The 19,045-nt window shown below is 43.5% G+C and overlaps 1 protein-coding gene across 1 annotated transcript in view; it reads left to right on the forward strand.

The window, feature by feature from the left end:
* Positions 1–14,467, forward strand: part of LOC143986869 (uncharacterized) — a 133,286-nt gene extending 118,819 nt beyond the window's left edge. The window contains 2 exon segments of the mRNA XM_077485276.1: positions 12,798–14,026; positions 14,028–14,467. Coding sequence (XP_077341402.1) covers positions 12,798–14,026; positions 14,028–14,168 — 1,370 coding nt within the window. The 3' untranslated portion in view covers positions 14,169–14,467.
* Positions 14,468–19,045: the final 4,578 nt, after the last annotated feature.

Raw genomic sequence — 19,045 nt, forward strand, 5'->3', positions numbered from 1 at the left:
TTTAATGGATCCTTCTGTCCCGTGAAACAGATATTGTAAGGGTGTCATTTCTATTGATTTTGCTGTTATCCTCTCTATCCATTTAGCCACTCCCTCCCAAAAAATCCTAATTTTTGGGCAGTCCCACCATATGTGAAGGTATGTCCCCTTATCCTTACATCCTCTCCAGCAATGCCCATCCGCTGTTGGGTATATCTCTGCTATTCTGGCTGGGGTTCGGTACCATCTAGCTATAAACTTATATGACATTTCTTGTATTGCTGCGCTTATTGAAGTCTCATGCGTCATTTCCATAAGTTTTTTTATTTGTGTTGGTCTAAATGTGCATCCTAATTCTTTCTCCCACTCTCTTATAAAGTAAGGAATTGTGCTACTTTGTTCACTAAGAACTAATTTATACATCTGGGATAGCAAGTTATTTGGTTTTTCTATTTTCATACACATCTTCTCATATGTCGTAAGGGAGCTCAGAGGTCTTACTTGGGGTTCTAATTTATTAAAAAAATCTCTCATTTGGTAATATCTCCATTTTGACATGTATATTTCTCCTTGTGATGATATTAATTCTGTTAAGGGGAGTAAACTTCCTAATGGAGCGTATCTTAGGCACCTTGTATTTCCCCCTGAGCCCCAAGAACCTAATGCTCCCTTTTCTTCCCCTGGTGGAAACCATGGATATCCCCCTAATGGGGCCAGTGGTGATGTACGTGGGGCATATTTTCCATTTTTGTTCATTCTGTCCCATACTGCTAACGTATTCCGTGTTAGTGGTGATGTCCACTTTGCTAAAGCTCTATTCGTGGCCTGTATCCATGGGGCCCCTGCTAGATTTCTGCCCGCCATGCTTTCTTCTACCGAAACCCATGCCTTATTTAAGGAGTCATGGCACCAGTTTAGTATTCGTACCATAGACATTGCTTTATAATACATAAAGACATCTGGAAGCCCTATTCCACCTTCCTTCTTATTTCTACGCAGGATATCATATGCTATTCTAGGATTTTTATCGTTCCATATAAAGGATATAAACATTTTACGTATTCTCTTAAAAAAGACCTGAGGTACTGCTATAGGTACAGTATTTAAGATATATATTATTCTAGGTAATATATTCATTTTCAGAGTGTTTATCCTTCCAAACCATGTCAGTGAATAACCCTTCCATCTATTTAGATCTTTAGTTATTTCTGTTATTAGAGTTCCATAATTAAGTTCATATAAAGATTTAGCCTCCGCCGTAATATGTACTCCTAAATAATATAATGATTTTTTTTCCCATTTAAATGGAAGGTTATTCTTCATTACCATTGTCATCAATGGGGGTACATGACAGGGTAATATTATAGATTTTTCCATGTTTATTTTAAAATTGGACATTTTCCCATATCTCTGGACCTCCTCCATTAGTGCCATTATTGATCCCTGTGGTTCTGAAAGATAGAATAGTAGGTCATCAGCATATGCTGATACCTTATGCTCCTCAGATCCTATTCTTATCCCTTTTATTCTCTTATTTTCTCTCACCCTGCACAGAAATGGTTCCAGAGTCAAGGCAAATAGTATCTCTCAGGGTTACTTACTCTGGTGTCTGCTGGCTGTGCCGGGTGGAGGGATATGTCTGGATAGTCTCAGACCAAAGTCACTGAGTGCAGTCTCAGGAGATGGGAGGCAGCAGTATGGGACCTCTAAAACTTGTCTCCAGTAAACTTTTAAGCTTTCACTGATTACTGAATAACAGTATTATGAGTCCTGACTAGAGATGGGCTGAACGCTCCCTCATTTAGTTCACATCAGAACTCCCGAACAGGGAAAAAGTTTGGGCCCAAGCCACAAACTCTATTAAAGTCTATAGGACCTGAACATAAAAAATCAAAGGTCCCTATTTTGAAGGCTTATATGCAAGTTATTGGCTACAAAAATGGTATGGGGTCTGGGTACTGCCCTGGGGGACATGCATCAATGTAAACATTTTTTTTAAAAACCTATAATTTTTAAAACCGCAGTGATTTTATTGATTTAAAAAAAAAAATAACAAACATGTCAACCGTGCAGTTGGTTTTGCACAGAGTGGTCAGATTCCTCCTCTTCTGGGGTCCCTCAGTGGCGAGGTTTAGTGTAACGTATTGTAATGGGTCTGGAGTCACCTGAATGCCCAGCTAGTGAAAGGAAGTTACTATTTGGATCATCTCCACGCAAGCAGGCAGAGGGGAATCCAGGGGATCCAGTGGCAGCAGTACCGACTTTCCCCAGTTAATGGAGAAACCAGATAGCTCCCCAAAGGCTCTAATAAGGGTCATAACGGCCTGTAACGTTTTTTGGGTGTCCCCTAAATAAAGTATCATCTGCGTACATTGACACTGTGTCAATTTCTGTTCTCTGCTGAAACCCTATGATGTTGGTGTCTCCCCGTATTCTTGCTGCTAGGGGTTTCAGAGCCAGGGCAAACAGCAGGGGTGATAAAGGACACCCCTGCCTAGTACCCCTGAACAGTGTAAAGGATTCTGATAATTCACCATTGATTCTGATCCTAGCTGAAGGCTTGGCATACAGAAGCCTAACCCATCTAATAAAGTTATTTCCTAATCCCATATTCTTCAGTACTTTCCACATTTGACACTGTTGAAGGCCTTAGCTGCATCCAGCGAAAAAATTTCTCTGTTGTCAGTCTTGTCTACGGGCAGTTGCAGGTGCAGAAAGAGCCTCCTAATGTTTTGGGCTGTAGATCTTGTGGGTATGAACCCTGATTGGTCGCTATGTATTATTTTGTGAATCACCTTTGCCAGTCTGTTCACTAACACCCAGGCCAATAGTTTGATGTCTGCCGTTAGCAATGATATGGGTCTATATGAGTCCAGCGAATCAGCATATTTACCCAGCTTCAGCAGGACAATAATAATTGCCTCATTCATGGAGTCTGGAAAAGACCCGTCTTCAAGCGCCTCGTTGTAGACCTTTTAGCAGGATAAGAAGTAGTGTGCGTAACGTTTATAAACTTCAGATGGAAGACCATCCATACCTGGTGATTTGTTGTTTTGTGATTGTGATAAGGCTATAGCTAGTTCTTTTTCCTTCAATAGTGCTTTAAGCATAGCTGCATCCCCTTCTGTCAATCTGGGGAGTTCACATTTCTCCAGGAAGTCAGCTATTTCCATGTCAGTGGGCCTCACCTTGGAGGTGTACAGATCTGCATAGAAGTCTCTAAAGACCTGTACAATTTCCAAAGTCTGGGTCTTTTTATTACCCTGAGCATGGCCGAGATGAGGGAAGAGAACCTCTGTGCATGCGCCATCACCGCTAGCATGTGCCCAGTCGCCTCTGCCTTCAAAATTTGACTGTTGTAGAAATTTTTTTTTATTCTCAGCCAGCTGCAATGGCAGTTGACCATGGCCTGTGCACTAAACCAGGCTCTTTTTGTATCCTCTGTAGGATTAGTGGTGTATATGTCCTTTGTCTCTGTAACCAATTCCCGCACTGCTGTTTCCCATGCCTTTGTGTCCGTTTTGATATGATTTATTAGTCTTATAAATTGCCCTCTCATAAAGGCCTTTGCTGCATTCCACAACACTCCAAGTTTGGCTGTATTTATATTCTCTCGCAAAAATTATTTTAGTGTGTTTCGCATTTGGTCTGGTTCAGGAATCGGAGAAAGCCAGATTGGGTTAAGCCTCCAAACTGGTCTTTTAACCACTTCAGCCCCGGACCAATAAACACCTTAAGGACCAGAGGTCTTTTTCCAATTTCGCACTGCGCTGCTTTAACTGGTAATTGCGCGGTCATGCAATATTGCACCCAAACGAAATTTGCGTCCTTTTCTTCCCACAAATAGAGATTTCTTTTGATGGTATTTGATTGCCTCTGCGATTTTTATTTTTTGCGATATAAATGGAAAAAGAGCGAAAATTAAAAAAAAAAAGATATTTTCTTCTTTTTGTTATAAGAAAAATCGAATAAACTAAATTTTAGTCATACATTGAGGGCAAAATGTATTCAGCCACATGTCTTTAGTAAAAAAAATGTCAATAAGCGTATATTTTTTTGGTTTGCGCAAAAGTTATAGCGTCTACAAACTAGAGTACATTTTCTGGAATTTACACAGCTTTTAATTTATGACTGCCTATCTCATTTCTTGAGGTGCTAAAATGGCAGGGCAGTACTGACCCCATTTTGGAAAGTAGACACCCCAAGGAAATTGCTGATGGGTATGTTGAGCCCATTGAATATTTATTTTTTTTGTCCTAAGGGATTGAATAATGACAAAAAAAAAAAAATTTTTTTTACAAAAAGTTGTCACTAAATGATATATTGCTCACACATGCCATGGTTATATGTGGAATTGCACCCCAAAATATATTCTGCTACCTCTCCCGAGTATGGGGATACCACATGTGTGGGACTTTTTGGGAGCCTAGTCGCGCACGGCACCCCGAAAACCAATCACCACCTTCAGGATTTCTAAGGGTGCAAATTTTTGATTTCACTCCTCACTACCTATCACAGTTTTTGAAGGCCATAAAATGCCAAAATAGCACAAAACCCCCCAAAATGACCCCATTTTGGAAAGTAGACACCCCAAGCTATTTACTGAGAGGCACGTTGAGTCCATGGAATATTTTATATTTTGCCACAAGTTGCGGGAATATTACAAACTTTTTTTTTTTTTTGCACAAAGTTGTCACTAAATGATATATTGCTCACACATGCTATGGGCATAAGTCAAATTACACCCCAAAATAAATTCTGCTGCTTCTCCCGAGTACGGGGATACCACATGTGGAGGACTTATAAAATTAAATTATTAAATATAAAATGCTACCAAAAAAACTGTTAGCGATCGCAGGGATCAGGCCTGACTCTGCGATCGCTGCAGTTATGTGTTTAGTGTTTTGTAAGTGACAGTGATCGATCGATACTGCACTTGGGTGGGCTGGGCAGAGGGGCAAAACGCAGGTGCTAGCAGGTATCTGGGCTGATCCCGCTAACAATGCGTTTTTTGGAACCCTAAACTGCTGGGGATGCTAGTATAGATCTGATCAGATCAGATATTGATCTGTTCAGATTCTATACCACTACGGGAGGTTTATGCTTTGCGTGTGGGTGTTAGCGGTACTGGCACTAACCTAGCGCTGCCTGGGGCGACGCAGACCCTGATCCTAAAACCTAATTGATATCACCCGCCGGGTGATCAGGGGGTTAAACCTTTATTGGGTAATAAATGGTGGGTGCCCTGATGCTATAAAAAGCAAACTAACCAGAGTCACCCGTAACACTTATACGGTGATCAGTGGTGAAAGGGTTAACTAGGGGCAATCAGGGGGTTCAAATTTTTATTAGGTAGTATATGGGGGTCCCTGGCGCTATATAAAAACCTGACGGGGAACCTAAATAACTAACTGGCTAACCAGCGTCACCAGTGACACTTATACTGTGATCGCTGGTGAAAGGGTTAACTAGGGGCAATCAGGGGGTTAAAACCATTATTGGGTAGTATATTGGGGTACCTAGCGCTATAAAAACCTGGCGGTGAACCTAAAAAAAAACTAGCTACCTAGCGACACTAATGCAGCGATCAGAAAAATGATCGCTTAGTGACACTGGCAAAAGGAGGTGAAAGGGTTAACTCTAGGGGCAATCAGGGGGTTAAACCTTTATTGGGGAGGGGGGTAGGGGGCTACCCTGGACCTAACACTAACTGCCCTGACAGTTTTTACTGTTACAACTGACACTGAATGCAGTGATCAGTAAATAAATGATCAATGCAATCAGTGACACTGTGACTGGGGGGGGAGGGGGGGCGATCGGGGGGGGGGGGGGGTTTGTGTACCTATGTGTCAGTGTAGTGTTTTGGTGCCATTACTTTTTGTCTTCTCCTCGTAGTCCGGTCAAAAAGACCGCCCCGAGGAGAATGACATCACTTCCTCCTTCCTGTGTATACAATACAGTGGGAGGAAGCTTCTCATTGGCCAGGAGCGATCCAGAGGGGGTGGCCAGAAACCAACGGCCATCCCCTCATCATGGATCGCTCCTGCAGCGAACCGGACCGCCGTATCCAGCGGGAGGGGGTCCGATCGGACCCCCCCACCCGCTGGAAGGCAGGCACGTACATGTTCGTGCTTGTGCCTGCCTGTGCCATTGTGATGACGTACAATGGCAATACGGCGGTCCTTAAGTGGTTAATCGAGTCTGGCAGTGAGATGGACACCCAGAACGAGGAGTGGTCAGAGACATGTCTATCAGCTTATCCTGAAGCTACAACCAGCTGCAACATTATGTCATTACCTAGTCCCATATCTATCCTAGATAGCCCCCCATGTGAGGCCAAGTAGAATCAGTACTTTTTCAGTTCTGGTTGCACATTACGCCTTACATCTGTCTGTCTGAGTTCCCCAATCACTCTGGCAAAAGGTGTATGTCCTGCTCCATTTAATTTGATGTTAATGGGGACAGGTAATTTGTCCTTAAAATGATTCAGGTAGTTATTATAGTCTCCTACTGCTAGGAATGGGACCTGGATATTGTGCCATAAACCTTGCCACTTTAGGACCTCAGACAAACAAATATGGCAGCGGTACATATATGCCAGCTAATATACAGGCTAGTCCATGGATTTTGCATAACAGAAATATGTATCTCCCACTCCCCCCTCCCGTGTCAATGATTCTCTTGGAGCAGTGAAACCGTACATCCTGCCTTACTAGTATTCTCACCCTCCTGGAGTATGCAGAGTATGTGGAATGGAATTGTACCTCACATGTTTAAGGGCTTAAGCTAGGGGGTGGATCTGGGGAGAAGTGGGTCTCCTGCAGGCATACGATGCCGGCCCCCATTGATTTAAGGTGTCTATGGACTGCCATTCTCTTCATTGGGGTACCTTGGCCCTTAACATTCCATTTTAAAATTAACCGCATTATTATCATCATTAATATCAGCATATACGCCTTTTGAGAAGCCACAATGCTAGAGAGTATTTCGGTGATACATAGAGAGCGAACATTATCTTGCATACAAACGTTACCAGTGACATAGGTGGTGATCCATGCAAAGACCACGTTTATGGAAGTCCAGTGTTAAGGTATTAGTGGGTTAGAACAAAGACACATTATGCAGCAACAAGAAATCTTAAGTCTACCTGTCGTTTTTATAAGTAAAGCAACTTTTTGAGCCAACTGGGCTCCCAGTCAAATAGGCTGCGTAATGGACCATTCCCATGCATCCGCTATGGGAAGCGAAGGCCGTGGAAACGCCCATTAAACCCAGGGGTTGATTTAAAAAGGGGTTTCACACCTACAGCATGCGTAGGACACCCCCACGATTTAGGCACTTCCAGTGTTCTCTTTCAGTCGCCTTGGCAATAAGTAAAAGTGACTAAACATGCCAACTGTTAACGAAGTATAAGGCGAGGATCATGTGGTAAGAACCGTGGACCAACAACGGTGATGTGTGATCAAGCTGGGGCAGTTCACAACATTCTGGTAGTCATATATCAGGCTCAAGCATTGTCGTGCGCCTTAGCTGCTTTGAGTGCTCTGTCCTCTCGATCCAGCCATTGCGCTGCAGAGGTGGGGCAGTCAAAGAAGTGAACCTCCCCTAGTGCAACCACCCGAAGTCGGGCAGGGTACAGCATGGCATATTTCAAGTTGAAATCCTGCAATTTTTTTTTAACATCCATGAACTTTGCTCTGTGCTTTTGCAGCTCAGCCGAGAAGTCTGGGAATAGGGAAATTTTGGAGTTCTCAATGGCCATCACTCCACTCATGGTCCTGGCTTTAGATAGAATAGCATCTCTGTCCTTGTAATTTAGCAATTTAAAGAAGAATGCGTGTGGATGATTACCCGGTGGGAGCGGGTGGAATGGGACCCTGTGTGCCCGTTCAACTGCAAAGAGTGGGGAGAAGGCTTCTTTGTCAAAAGTGGAGATCAGCCAATTTTCAATGAAAGCAACAGGGTTTTTACCCTCAGCCCTTTCCGGGATGCCCAGGGCCCACACATTATTGCGTCTCATACAGTTTTCTAAATCGTCCAGCCGGGCAGCATGCTGATCTGTGAGTTGGCAATTATATTGTAGGTCCCTTTGCATGGGGGCTATATCATCCTTAACCACGCTTATCCTGCCCTCAATGGTGGCTGTGTGTTCCCGCAGTTTCTGAATGTCTTGCCTCACAAATGATATTTTCTCCTTAACCCCTTTAACTTAATTTGCTAATGAGGAGATAGATACATTACATGCTGTTACTGCAGAGAAAATGTCTCTGAGAGTGGGTTCTGTATTGTCTGATGGCAGGGAGGCAGATTGGGGCCCTGTGAATAAGTCTCTGGGTGTACTCACTGTGTTCCAAACTGGGGATGATCCACCGGTATCCTCCAGCGGGACTGTGTCATCCACTTCAGACTGGCCCCGTTAGTATCTTCCAGAGCAGATGAGGAAGGCTGCTGGTCCTTTGGAGCTTTTCCTCCGAAGAAGAGTCTCTTGGCTACCTCCTTATATTTCTCCTTAGAGGTCATCATGGAGGCCCCTGGTTCTCCTTATTCCGTTTTGCCATGTTTTCGAATGAGCAGGAAAGCGGCGTGACGGCTCGCTAACTCCGTGGGGCTGGTGTGGTTCATTTCTGTTTCTTTTTGACCCAGGATGGGCATTTTGTCAGGATGATCTCCCAGATTCTCGGCGGAGCGGAAGACAAGTGCAATCCTCTACACTCGCTGCTTAGCAACGCCCACGCCAATTATTTTAAATAATTGGCGTCTGCATAGAACTTCTCTACTTTTGACCTAGGTATAGCAATGTGCTGTATGTGATCACTTACAAACCACTGAGGTATGCTATAATCTGTATATCGTGAATAATTATTTATTTTGTAAGGCTGTGCTTTGTCTAGCCTATGTTATGCTCCAAAGGTGTCTGTATGCATCACTTTTTTCAGCAATAAAAGTTTTGTTGGAAAACAAAAACAAAACAAAAAAGGGGGGGGGGGGGGGGTCTCAGGGTTTGCTGCATGACAGAAGGTATTTCACCTTAATGCATAGAATGCATTAAAGTGAAAAACTAAAAGGGTTTACAACGCCTTTAAAGTAAAACAATAAAAATGAAAAATTCCTTTAAATATAGTGTCTGGAGGTCCCCTTTAGTCTGTCTGTAAAATGGTGCATCTGTAAAGAGTATAGAACCTGCTTCAGAAAAACTGATGTATACAAAGAAAAAAAATGACATTTGAATTGATTTTAGCAAGCTATTTCCCACAATATAAAAATGTTTTAAAAAAAACAGCGTGGGACCCCCCCCCAATCCATACCAGGCCCTATGGGTCTGGTGTGGATTTTAACCACTTGAGGACCGCCGTATTGCCAATGTACGTCAGCACAATGGCACAGGCAGGCATAATCACATACATCTACGTGATTGCCTTCCAGCGGGTGGGGGGTCCGATCGGACCCCCTCCCGCTGGATACGGCGGTCCGATTCGGTCCAGGAGCGCTCCGTGATGAGGGGATGGCCGTTGGTTTTCGGCCACCCCCTCTGGATCGCTCCTGGCCAATGAGAAGCTTCCTCCCCTGTGTATTGTTTACACAGGAAGGAGGAAGTGATGTCATTCTCCTCGGGGCGGTCTTTTTGACCGGACTACGAGGAGAACAGTAAAAGTAAGTGTGCACCAACACTACACTGACATGTAGGTACACACAGGCACACAAACCCCCCCCGATCCCCCCCCGCCCCCCCCCCCCCCCCCCCCCAGTCACAGTGTCACTGATTGCATTGATCATTTCTTTACTGATCAATGCATTCAGTGTCAGTTGTGACAGTAAAAACTGTCAGGACAGTTAGTGTTAGGTCCAGGGTAGCCCCCTATCACCCCCTAATAAAGATTTAACCCCCTGATTGCCCCTAGAGTTAACCCTTTCACCCCCTTTTGCCAGTGTCACTAAGCGATCATTTTTCTGATCGCTGCATGTGTCGCTAGGTAGCTAGTTATTTTTTTAGGTTCACCGCCAGGTTTTTATATCGCTAGGTACCCCGATATACTACCCAATAATGGTTTTAACCCCCTGATTGCCGCTAGTTAACCCTTTCACCCCCTTTTTCCAGTGTCACTAAGCAATCGTTTTTCTGATCGCTGCATTAGTGTCGCTACAGTCGCTAGGTAGCTAGTTATTTTTTTAGGTTCATCGCCAGGTTTTTATAGCGCTAGGTACCCCGATATACTACCCAATAATGGCTTTAACCCCCTGATTGCTGCTAGTTAACCCTTTCACCCCCTTTCACCAGCGATCACAGTATAAGTGTCACTGGTGACGCTGGTTAGCCAGTTAGTTATTTAGGTTCCCCGTCAGGTTTTTATATAGCGCCAGGGACCCCCATATACTACCTAATAAAAATTTGAACCCCCTGATTGCCCCTAGTTAACCCTTTCACCACTGATCACCGTATAAGTGTTACGGGTGACTCTGGTTAGTTTGTTTTTTATAGCATTTTATATTCAAATCCGGAAGGCAGTGCTTGGTTTTCGGGGTCCCGTACGTGGCTAGGCTCCCAAAAAGTCCCCCATATGTGGTATCCCCGTACTCGGGAGAAGCAGCAGAATTTATTTTGGGGTGTAATTTGACTTCTGCACATAGCATGTGTGAGCAATATATCATTTAGTGACAACTTTGTGCAAAAAAAAAAAAAAGTTTGTAATATTCCCGCAACTTTTGGCAAAATATAAAATATTCCATGGACTCAACATGCCTCTCAGTAAATAGCTTGGGGTGTCTACTTTCCAAAATGGGGTCATTTGGGGGGGGGTTTGTGCTATTTTGGCATTTTATGGCCTTCGAAACTGTGATAGGTAGTGAGGAGTTAAATCAAAAATTTGCACCCTTAGAAATCCCGAAGGTGGTGATTGGTTTTCGGGGTGCCCTGCGCGACTAGACTCCCAAAAAGTCCCACACACGTGGTATCGCCATACTCGGGAGAAGTAGCGGAATATATTTTGGGGTGCAATTCCACATATAACCATGGCATGTGTGAGCAATATATCATTTAGTGACAACTTTTTGTAAAAAAAATTTTTTTTTTTTTTTTTTTTGTCATTATTCAATCCCTTAGGACAAAAAAAATAAATATTCAATGGGCTCAACATACCCATCAGCAATTTCCTTGGGGTGTCTACTTTCCAAAATGGGGTCATTTGGGGGGGATTTGTACTGCCCTGCCATTTTAGCACCTCAATAAATGAGATCGGCAGTCATAAATTAAAAGCTGTGTAAATTCCAGAAAATGTACTCTAGTTTGTAGACGCTATAACTTTTGCGCAAACCAAAAAATATACGCTTATTGACATTTTTTTTACTAAAGACATGTGGCTGAATAAATTTTGCCCTCAATGTATGACTAAAATTTAGTTTATTCGATTTTTCTTATAACAAAAAGAAGAAAATATCTTTTTTTTTCAAAATTTTCGCTTTTTCCATTTATATCGCAAAAAAAAAAAATCGCAGAGGCAATCAAATACCATCAAAAGAAAGCTCTATTTGTGGGAAGAAAAGGACGCAAATTTCGTTTGGGTGCAATATTGCATGACCGCGCAATTACCAGTTAAAGCAGCGCAGTGCGAAATTGCAAAAAGACCTCTGGTCCTTAAGGTGTTTATTGGTCCGGAGCTGAAGTGGTTAAGGGGAACCCCACGCCAAAATGAAAAAAAAGAAGGCGTGGGGTCCACCTCAAAATCCATACCAGACCCTTATCTGAGCACGCAGCATGATGTAGATGCATATTCGGTCACAACGCTTGCCGCACGGCCAGACCAAAAAAAAATTAAAAATGCTCTACCGGCCCAAAATAGATAAGGAGTGGGGCCACCTGGTGACTGCACCTCCTGTGGCCCCTCCCCTTGTGATTGTCACCAACCTAATATGCACTGTTTGGTGATATCACAAAGAGGCGGGCCCCCAGGTGACTTCACCGGGTGTCCCCGCCCCTTACCTATTTTTTATTTTTTTACATTCAGCTGTCAGCAGGGAAGTCCGCTGACAGCTGATGACTCATTCTTTGTCCTGGCCCCGCTCCTTAACAATTCATTGACTGTGCACTTGGCGAGCGAACATCCCACCGAGCGCAAGAAAATTTGGGTACCATTCGACCCCCTTAACTAGTCCTGACCACTATCAACTGTATGTTGTACATTACATTATTCTGATACTGTATAGCCCTATCTTTTGTATCCTATATAATAAATTTTACATTATATAGTCCTTCTTTTGCACCCATTTCCTACCAGCTGGACATTTTATATCCAATTTGATTGGAGCACAGACTTTTACATGTTGATAATAATGTGATAACATCCTCAAACTTTGGAACCTTAAACAGAAAGTGATAATGAGGGAGGGGTCAATAACCCAATGATGGGGGTCTTCGGGATCAGTCTTCATCTTGGTTGTTCTCCCCCCATCCTCACTCTCTGACCTCTGGTGGGGCTCACCCCCGCTGTTATTCATGACTAAATCATGGGCTAAATAAGGAAGTGCAGGATTTCTTGTGTTGGGAAGATGGCAATGAGTGATAGAGGGGGAGGGGACACTCGTCCTATAATCCCCTCATCACTGTCACTCCTATAATAGACAGTTCTCGTTGTTTCCTCACTCTCTGACTAAGGTCCATGAATAAAGAAATGATCTGGTAGGAGATCAGAGGACCCATTTACTAGTTACCTTGAGGGGGGAATTGTAAGATCCTCAGAGACAAAGCTCCCTGATGTGGGCAGAGTCCTGGTTTAGGGGAACCAATCAGCTCATGTCTAGTAATAATCTTTGTATTTCTATTTTAGTAGATGGACGGGAGATGAGGAAAACCTCAGAGGATTGTCTCACTTTGTCTCCAGACTGTAAAGTAGAAGATGAGGACATCACACAGTATAGTCCAGGAGAAAACTCGACTACCTCAAATGTCCATCCGGCACCACACAGTGTAGATGGACCATCGTATTCCTCTTATCCTGAGGAACCTCAGACTGTGAGGGACGGTGCCGTCCTTCCAACAGATAAGAGGTTTTCCTGTACTGAGTGCGGGAAGTGTTTCTATTTTAAATCCCACCTTAATGTACATAAAAGATCTCACACAGGGGAGAAGCCGTATTCCTGTCTTCAGTGCGGGAAATGTTTTTCAGAAAGGTCCCATCTTTACAGGCATCAGAGATCTCACACGGGTGAGAAGCCATATTCATGTTCTGAGTGCGAGAAATGTTTTGCACAAAAATCAGATTTTGTCAAACATCAAAGATCTCACACGGGGGAGAAACCATATTCCTGTTCTGAGTGCGGGAAATGTTTTTCACAAAAGTTCAGTCTTTACAGTCATCAGAGATTGCACACAGGGGAAAAACCATATTCCTGTGCTGAATGTGAGAAATGTTTTTCAAACAAGTCACATCTTTCCAGACATCAGAGATTGCATATGGGTGAGAAGCCGTATTCATGTCCTGAGTGCGGGAAATGTTTTGTACAAAAATCAGGACTTGATGTACATCAGATGTCTCACACGGGGGAAAAACTGTATTCCTGTCCTGAGTGCGGGAAATGTTATTCAACGCATTCCAGTCTTTATAAACATAAAAGGTCTCACACGGGGGAAAAGCCATATTCGTGCCCTGAGTGTGGGAAATGTTTTTCAGACAAGTCTAGTCTTTCCCGACATCAGAAATCTCACATGGAGGAGAAGCCATATTCCTGTCCTGATTGCAGGAAATGTTTTTCACTGAAGTCCTCTCTGTATAATCATCAGAGATCCCACACGGGAGAGAAGCCGTATACCTGTCTTGAATGCGGGAAATGTTTTTCACGGAAGTCCAATCTTTACACACATCAGAGATTGCACACAGGGGAGAAGCCGTATTCCTGTTCTGAGTGCGGGAAATGTTTTTCACAGAAGTCGTATCTTTACCGCCATCAGCGATCTCACGCGAGTGAGAAGACATATTCCTGTTCTGAGTGCAGCAAAAGTTTTTCACAGAAGTCCACTCTTTACAAACATCTTCAGAGGTCTCACACAGCGGGGAAGGTCACTTTCGTGTTCTGAGTGTGGGAAAAATTAGAATTTGTTATACATCAGAGGTCTCACACATGTTTTATTACAGAAGTCCGATCTTTACAAATATCAGAGATCTCACAGGAGGGAGAAGCCACTTTCCTGTCCTGAGTGAGGGAATTGTTCCTCACTGAAGTCCTGTCTTCCTGTACATCGGGGATCCCACACAATCCTCAAGGTGTATTAGTGTCTTGAGTGTGGCAAATGTCTTCTATATGAATGTTGCTGGACATCACAGCTCTCATGTGGGGAAGAAGCACACCCTGATATACACCTCAGATATACTCCATGGCTGATCTTCATCATGTAAGAAACAGTTGATAAGGAGATCAGAGATCCCCCAAAGACATGGAGGAAGTGTTGTACCGTGTTGGCCATTGATAGCAGCAGAAAAATAAAAATTGATTCATTACCTTTCGTTGACTGAGTACATTTTGTGGTGTAAGATTTCACAAACACTTAGCCCTTGTACACACGGTCGGAGATTCCGACGGAATGTGTCCGATCGGACCGTTTTGTCGGATATTCCGACTGTGTGTGGTTTCCATCGGACTGTTTCCGTCTGACCAAGTTTTCCAACTTGTTGGTAAAATTTTCCTACAAAATGCTCCGATCGGACATACTCCGATCATGTGTAGAGAATTCTGCTCGGACAAAGTGCCACGCATGCTCAGATCAAATTCCTACACCAAAGCTATTAGCTACTAGCCTGAACGTAGTCCCGCCGTAACGAAATAACGTCATCGGGTTGGATTTTCCGACAACTTTGTCCGACCGTGTTTATGCAACAGTTTCAGACAAAATCTGGTTGTCGGAATCTCCGACCGTGTGTACAAGGGCTTAGAGGTCTATTTTAAAAAAAATATTAGTTGAACAAATGTGATTTACCCAGCTGTCATGAATTTGGGTCATATTTTTTTTTTTTTTCAAATCTTTTATTTATATTAAGGTCCAAGACACACGAAATACAACATCCATAAGAAACATAAGCACAGGGCATCATGGTATGCAATGAACTGGGAAATCCCACGTAGCATATGTGGGGTGTACAAGTATAATTAAAGAACAGTTAGTCTCTGAAGCGTCACTCAAACCCACCTGGGGCCTTGAGTTTCACCAGAGTAAGGAAGCGTATTAATTTCAATGGGCTCTAACCCAAGCTGTAGTTTGAGGTATTTTGCCTAGGGAACTCTTGAACCGCTGGATGGTTCAGTGAATCTCGTCCCTCATTTCCCATTTTTGTGTAGAAGCAGAGCAGCATAGGCCATGGGGCTCCCGGTAGGACCCCATACACTCAAGCCGCTAGCCACAAGTAGAAGAAGCAGAGAGAGAAAGAAAGGGAGGGGGGAAAGCATGAGATGGGGGGGAGGGGAAGCCAGAGGGAAAGTAAGGGGGGAGGGAAGGAAGGAAGGGGGCCAGGGGCGCAGCCAACGCACCCAGCTCCAGTCGCGGCGCAGGCCAGTACCTTCTGCCGTCAATCACCCTCCAATCTGAGCAACAAACGTTCTCTAAAGAAATGTTCTAATCTGATGTGTCACTCTCCAAAAGGGCCCGTCCTTCGTCTGAGAAGATAAACATGTTCCAAATGGACCATGTTTTGGTAAACCGTCCACTTTGGTGGCGGGCCGTGAGGATTAAATCTTGCATTTTTTTTTATCTCCTCCACCTTTCTAAGCCACAAGCCAATAGTTGGAGATTGCGTGGACTTCCAGCATAAGGGAATGCAGGCCTTGGCCGCGTCTAGTAAGTGGGGGATCAATGATTTTTTGTAGGTTTTGCATGAGCTAGTAGAGGCATGAAGTAGGAAAAGGGCTGGGTCTGCCGGTAAGGGGCGTTCAATAAACCTCCACACCGTAAGCTGTATGGTCTTCCAGAACTGCTCCAGACCGAGGCAGGTCCAGAAAATGTGGAGGATCGTCCCCTGTTCTGCCTGGCATCTCCAGCACCTGTAATGAGGAGGAAGGGAAGATCTGTAACTTTGCAGGGGTATTATACCATCTGGTGACTATTTTGTAATTGGTCTCTTGAGTTTTTGTGCAAATAGAGGATCTGTACGTAAAGTGAAGGATATTCTGTTTTTGACACGTCGTGAAGGTGCACTTCAACTCCTTCTCCCACCCATTTAGGCACCGAAGTTGGTGGTCATCTGGTGGCTTAATCAGCAATTGGTAGGTGGCAGAAAGGGTATGTGGCATAACACCCTCTTCTGAGCAATAGGTCTCAAAAGCGGTTAATGATTGGTCAGTACTACTGGGTGGGGGTATTGATTTAAGAAAGTGTCAGAGTTGGAGGGCCCTCCAGTAGTCCAAACAGAAGGGGCCTACCGGACTCATAAGATCACTCGCGGATGCCCATTGTCCGTTTACAATGAAATGGGAGGCTTGATAATGTCCAGGCGCCTTCAGGGAACGGAAGGTGGGATCTGTGTATTCCGGGGCAAACTCCGGGGTTCCCAAAATTGGGAGTATTGGGGAATCGAGTGACATAAGGCAGGAGCGTGTAAAGAAAGTTGAGCAGATTCGCGTGGTCGTACCTATCAGGGAGATGGAGCTGATGATCATAGGAAATCAATGTGTTAATTAAATTATGGCCAAACTTTGTCACAGCTGGACGAATGCTTGTTACCCTCATCTAGCAATTTTTTTTTTAAATTAGACCCCATAGTTTTTGTCGTTAGCCATGGTTTCATACTAATACCCAAGATCATACTCATGCACTTATGAGTACAGTAGACATCGAAGAACATACGTTAATTAAACCAACAGTATTAATCCAACCTTTTTTTAACATCAACAATGATAACCACTTACTGCTCACTGCAATTTCTTAGAACTCCCAGACATTGTACATTTTCTGAATGCAGAGGCCCCGGAGAATAATATTTGTGGTTGTTGCAATTGTTTATGTCGCACAATATACAGTGGTGTGAAAAAGTGTTTGCCCCCTTCCTCATTTCCTGTTCCTTTGCATGTTTGTCACACTTAAGTGTTTCGGAACATCAAACCGATTTAAACAATAGTCAAGGACAACACAAGTAAACACAAAATGCAATTTGTAAATGAAGGTGTTTATTATTAAAGGTGAAAAAAAATCCAAACCATCATGGCCCTGTGTGAAAAAGTGATTGCCCCCTAAACCTAATAACTGGTTGGGCCACCCTTAGCAGCAACAACTGCAACCAAGCGTTTGCGATAACGTGCAATGAGGCTTTTACAGCATCCTGGAGGAATTTTGGCCCACTCATCTTTGCAGAATTGTCCTAATTCAGTTACATTAGAGGGTTTTCGAGCATGAACGGCCTTTTTAAGGTCATACCACAACATCTCAATAGGATTCAGGTCAGGACTTTGGCTAGGCCACTCCAAAGTCTTCATTTTGTTTTTCTTCAGCCATTCGGTGGTGGACTTGCTGGTGTGTTTAGGATCATTGTCCTGCTGCAGAACCCAAGTTCGTTTCAGCTTGAGTACACAAACAGATGGTCGGACATTCTCCTTCAGGATCTCTTGGTAGACAGCAGAATTCATAGTTCCTTTTATCACGGCAAGTCTTCCAGGTCCTGAAGCAGCAAAACAGCCCCAGACCATCACACTACCACCACCATATTTTACTGTTGGTATAATGTTCTTTTTATGAAATGCAGTGTTCCTTCTACGCCAGATATACTTGGACACACACCTTCCAAAGAGTTCCACTTTTGTCTCATCGGTCCACAGAATGTTGTCCCAAAAGTCTTGGGGATCATCAAGATGTGTTGTGGAGAAATTGAGACGAGCTTTGATGTTCTTTTTGCTCAGCAGTGGTTTTCTCCTTGGAACTCTGCCATGCAGGCCATTTTTGCCCAGTCTTTTCCTGATGGTGGAGGCATGAACGCTGACCTTAACTGAGGCAAGTGAGGCCTGCAGTTCCTTGGACGTTGTTGGGGGGTCTTTTGTGACCTCTTGGATGAGTTGTCGCTGCGCTCTTGGGGTAATTTTGGGCGGCCGGCCACTCCTGGGAAGGTTCACCACTGTTCCATGTCTTCGCCATTTGTGGATAATGGCTCTCACTGTGGTTCGCTGGATTCCCAAAGCTTTGGAAATGGCTTTATAACCCTTTCCAGACTGATAGATCTCAATTACTTTCTTTCTCAATTGTTCCTGAATTTCTTTAGGTCTCGGCATGATGTGTAGCTTTTAAGGATCTTCTGGTGGACCTTACTGTGTCAAGCAGCTCCTATTTAAGTGATGCCTTGATTGTAAACAGGTGTGGCAATAATCAGGCCTGGGTGTGGCTAGAGAAATTGAACTCAGGTGTGGACAACCACAGTTATAATATGTTTTAACAAGGGGGGCAATCACTTTTTCACACAGGGCCATGATGGTTTGGATTTTTTTTCACCTTTAACCACTTTCAGACCGGACCATTTTGCTGGTAAATGACCAGAGGTCTTTTTACAATTTGGCACTGCGCTGCTTTAACTGGTAATTGCGCGGTAATGCAATGTTGTACCCAAACAAAATTTGCGTCCTTTTCTTCCCACAAATAGAGCTTTCTTTTGATGGTATTTGATTGCCTCTGCGATTTTTATTTTTTGCGATATAAACGTAAAAAGACCGAAAATTTTGAAAAAAAAATTATATTTTCTACTTTTTGTTATTAGAAAAATCCAATAAACTCAATTTTAGTCATACATTTAGGCCAAAATGTATTCAGCCACATGTCTTTGGTAAAAAAAAAGTCAATAATTGTATATTTATTGGTTTGCGCAAAAGTTGTCACATCTACAAACGAAGGTACGTTTTCTGGAATTTACGCAGCTTTTAGTTTACGACTGCCTATCTCATTTCTTGAGGTGCTAAAATGGCAGGGCAGTACAAAACCCCCCCAAATGACCCCATTTTGGAAAGTAGACACCCTAAGGAAATTGATAAGTGGCATGTTGAGCCCATTGAATATTTTATTTTTTTGCCTCAAGCGATTGAATAATGACAAAAAAAAAATTTTTTTTTTTTT

Source organism: Lithobates pipiens, unplaced genomic scaffold, assembly GCF_037356315.1.
Source record: "Lithobates pipiens isolate NorthernLeopardFrog02 unplaced genomic scaffold, aLitPip1_a1.2 Scaffold_18, whole genome shotgun sequence".
Classification (NCBI taxonomy): domain Eukaryota; kingdom Metazoa; phylum Chordata; class Amphibia; order Anura; family Ranidae; genus Lithobates; species Lithobates pipiens.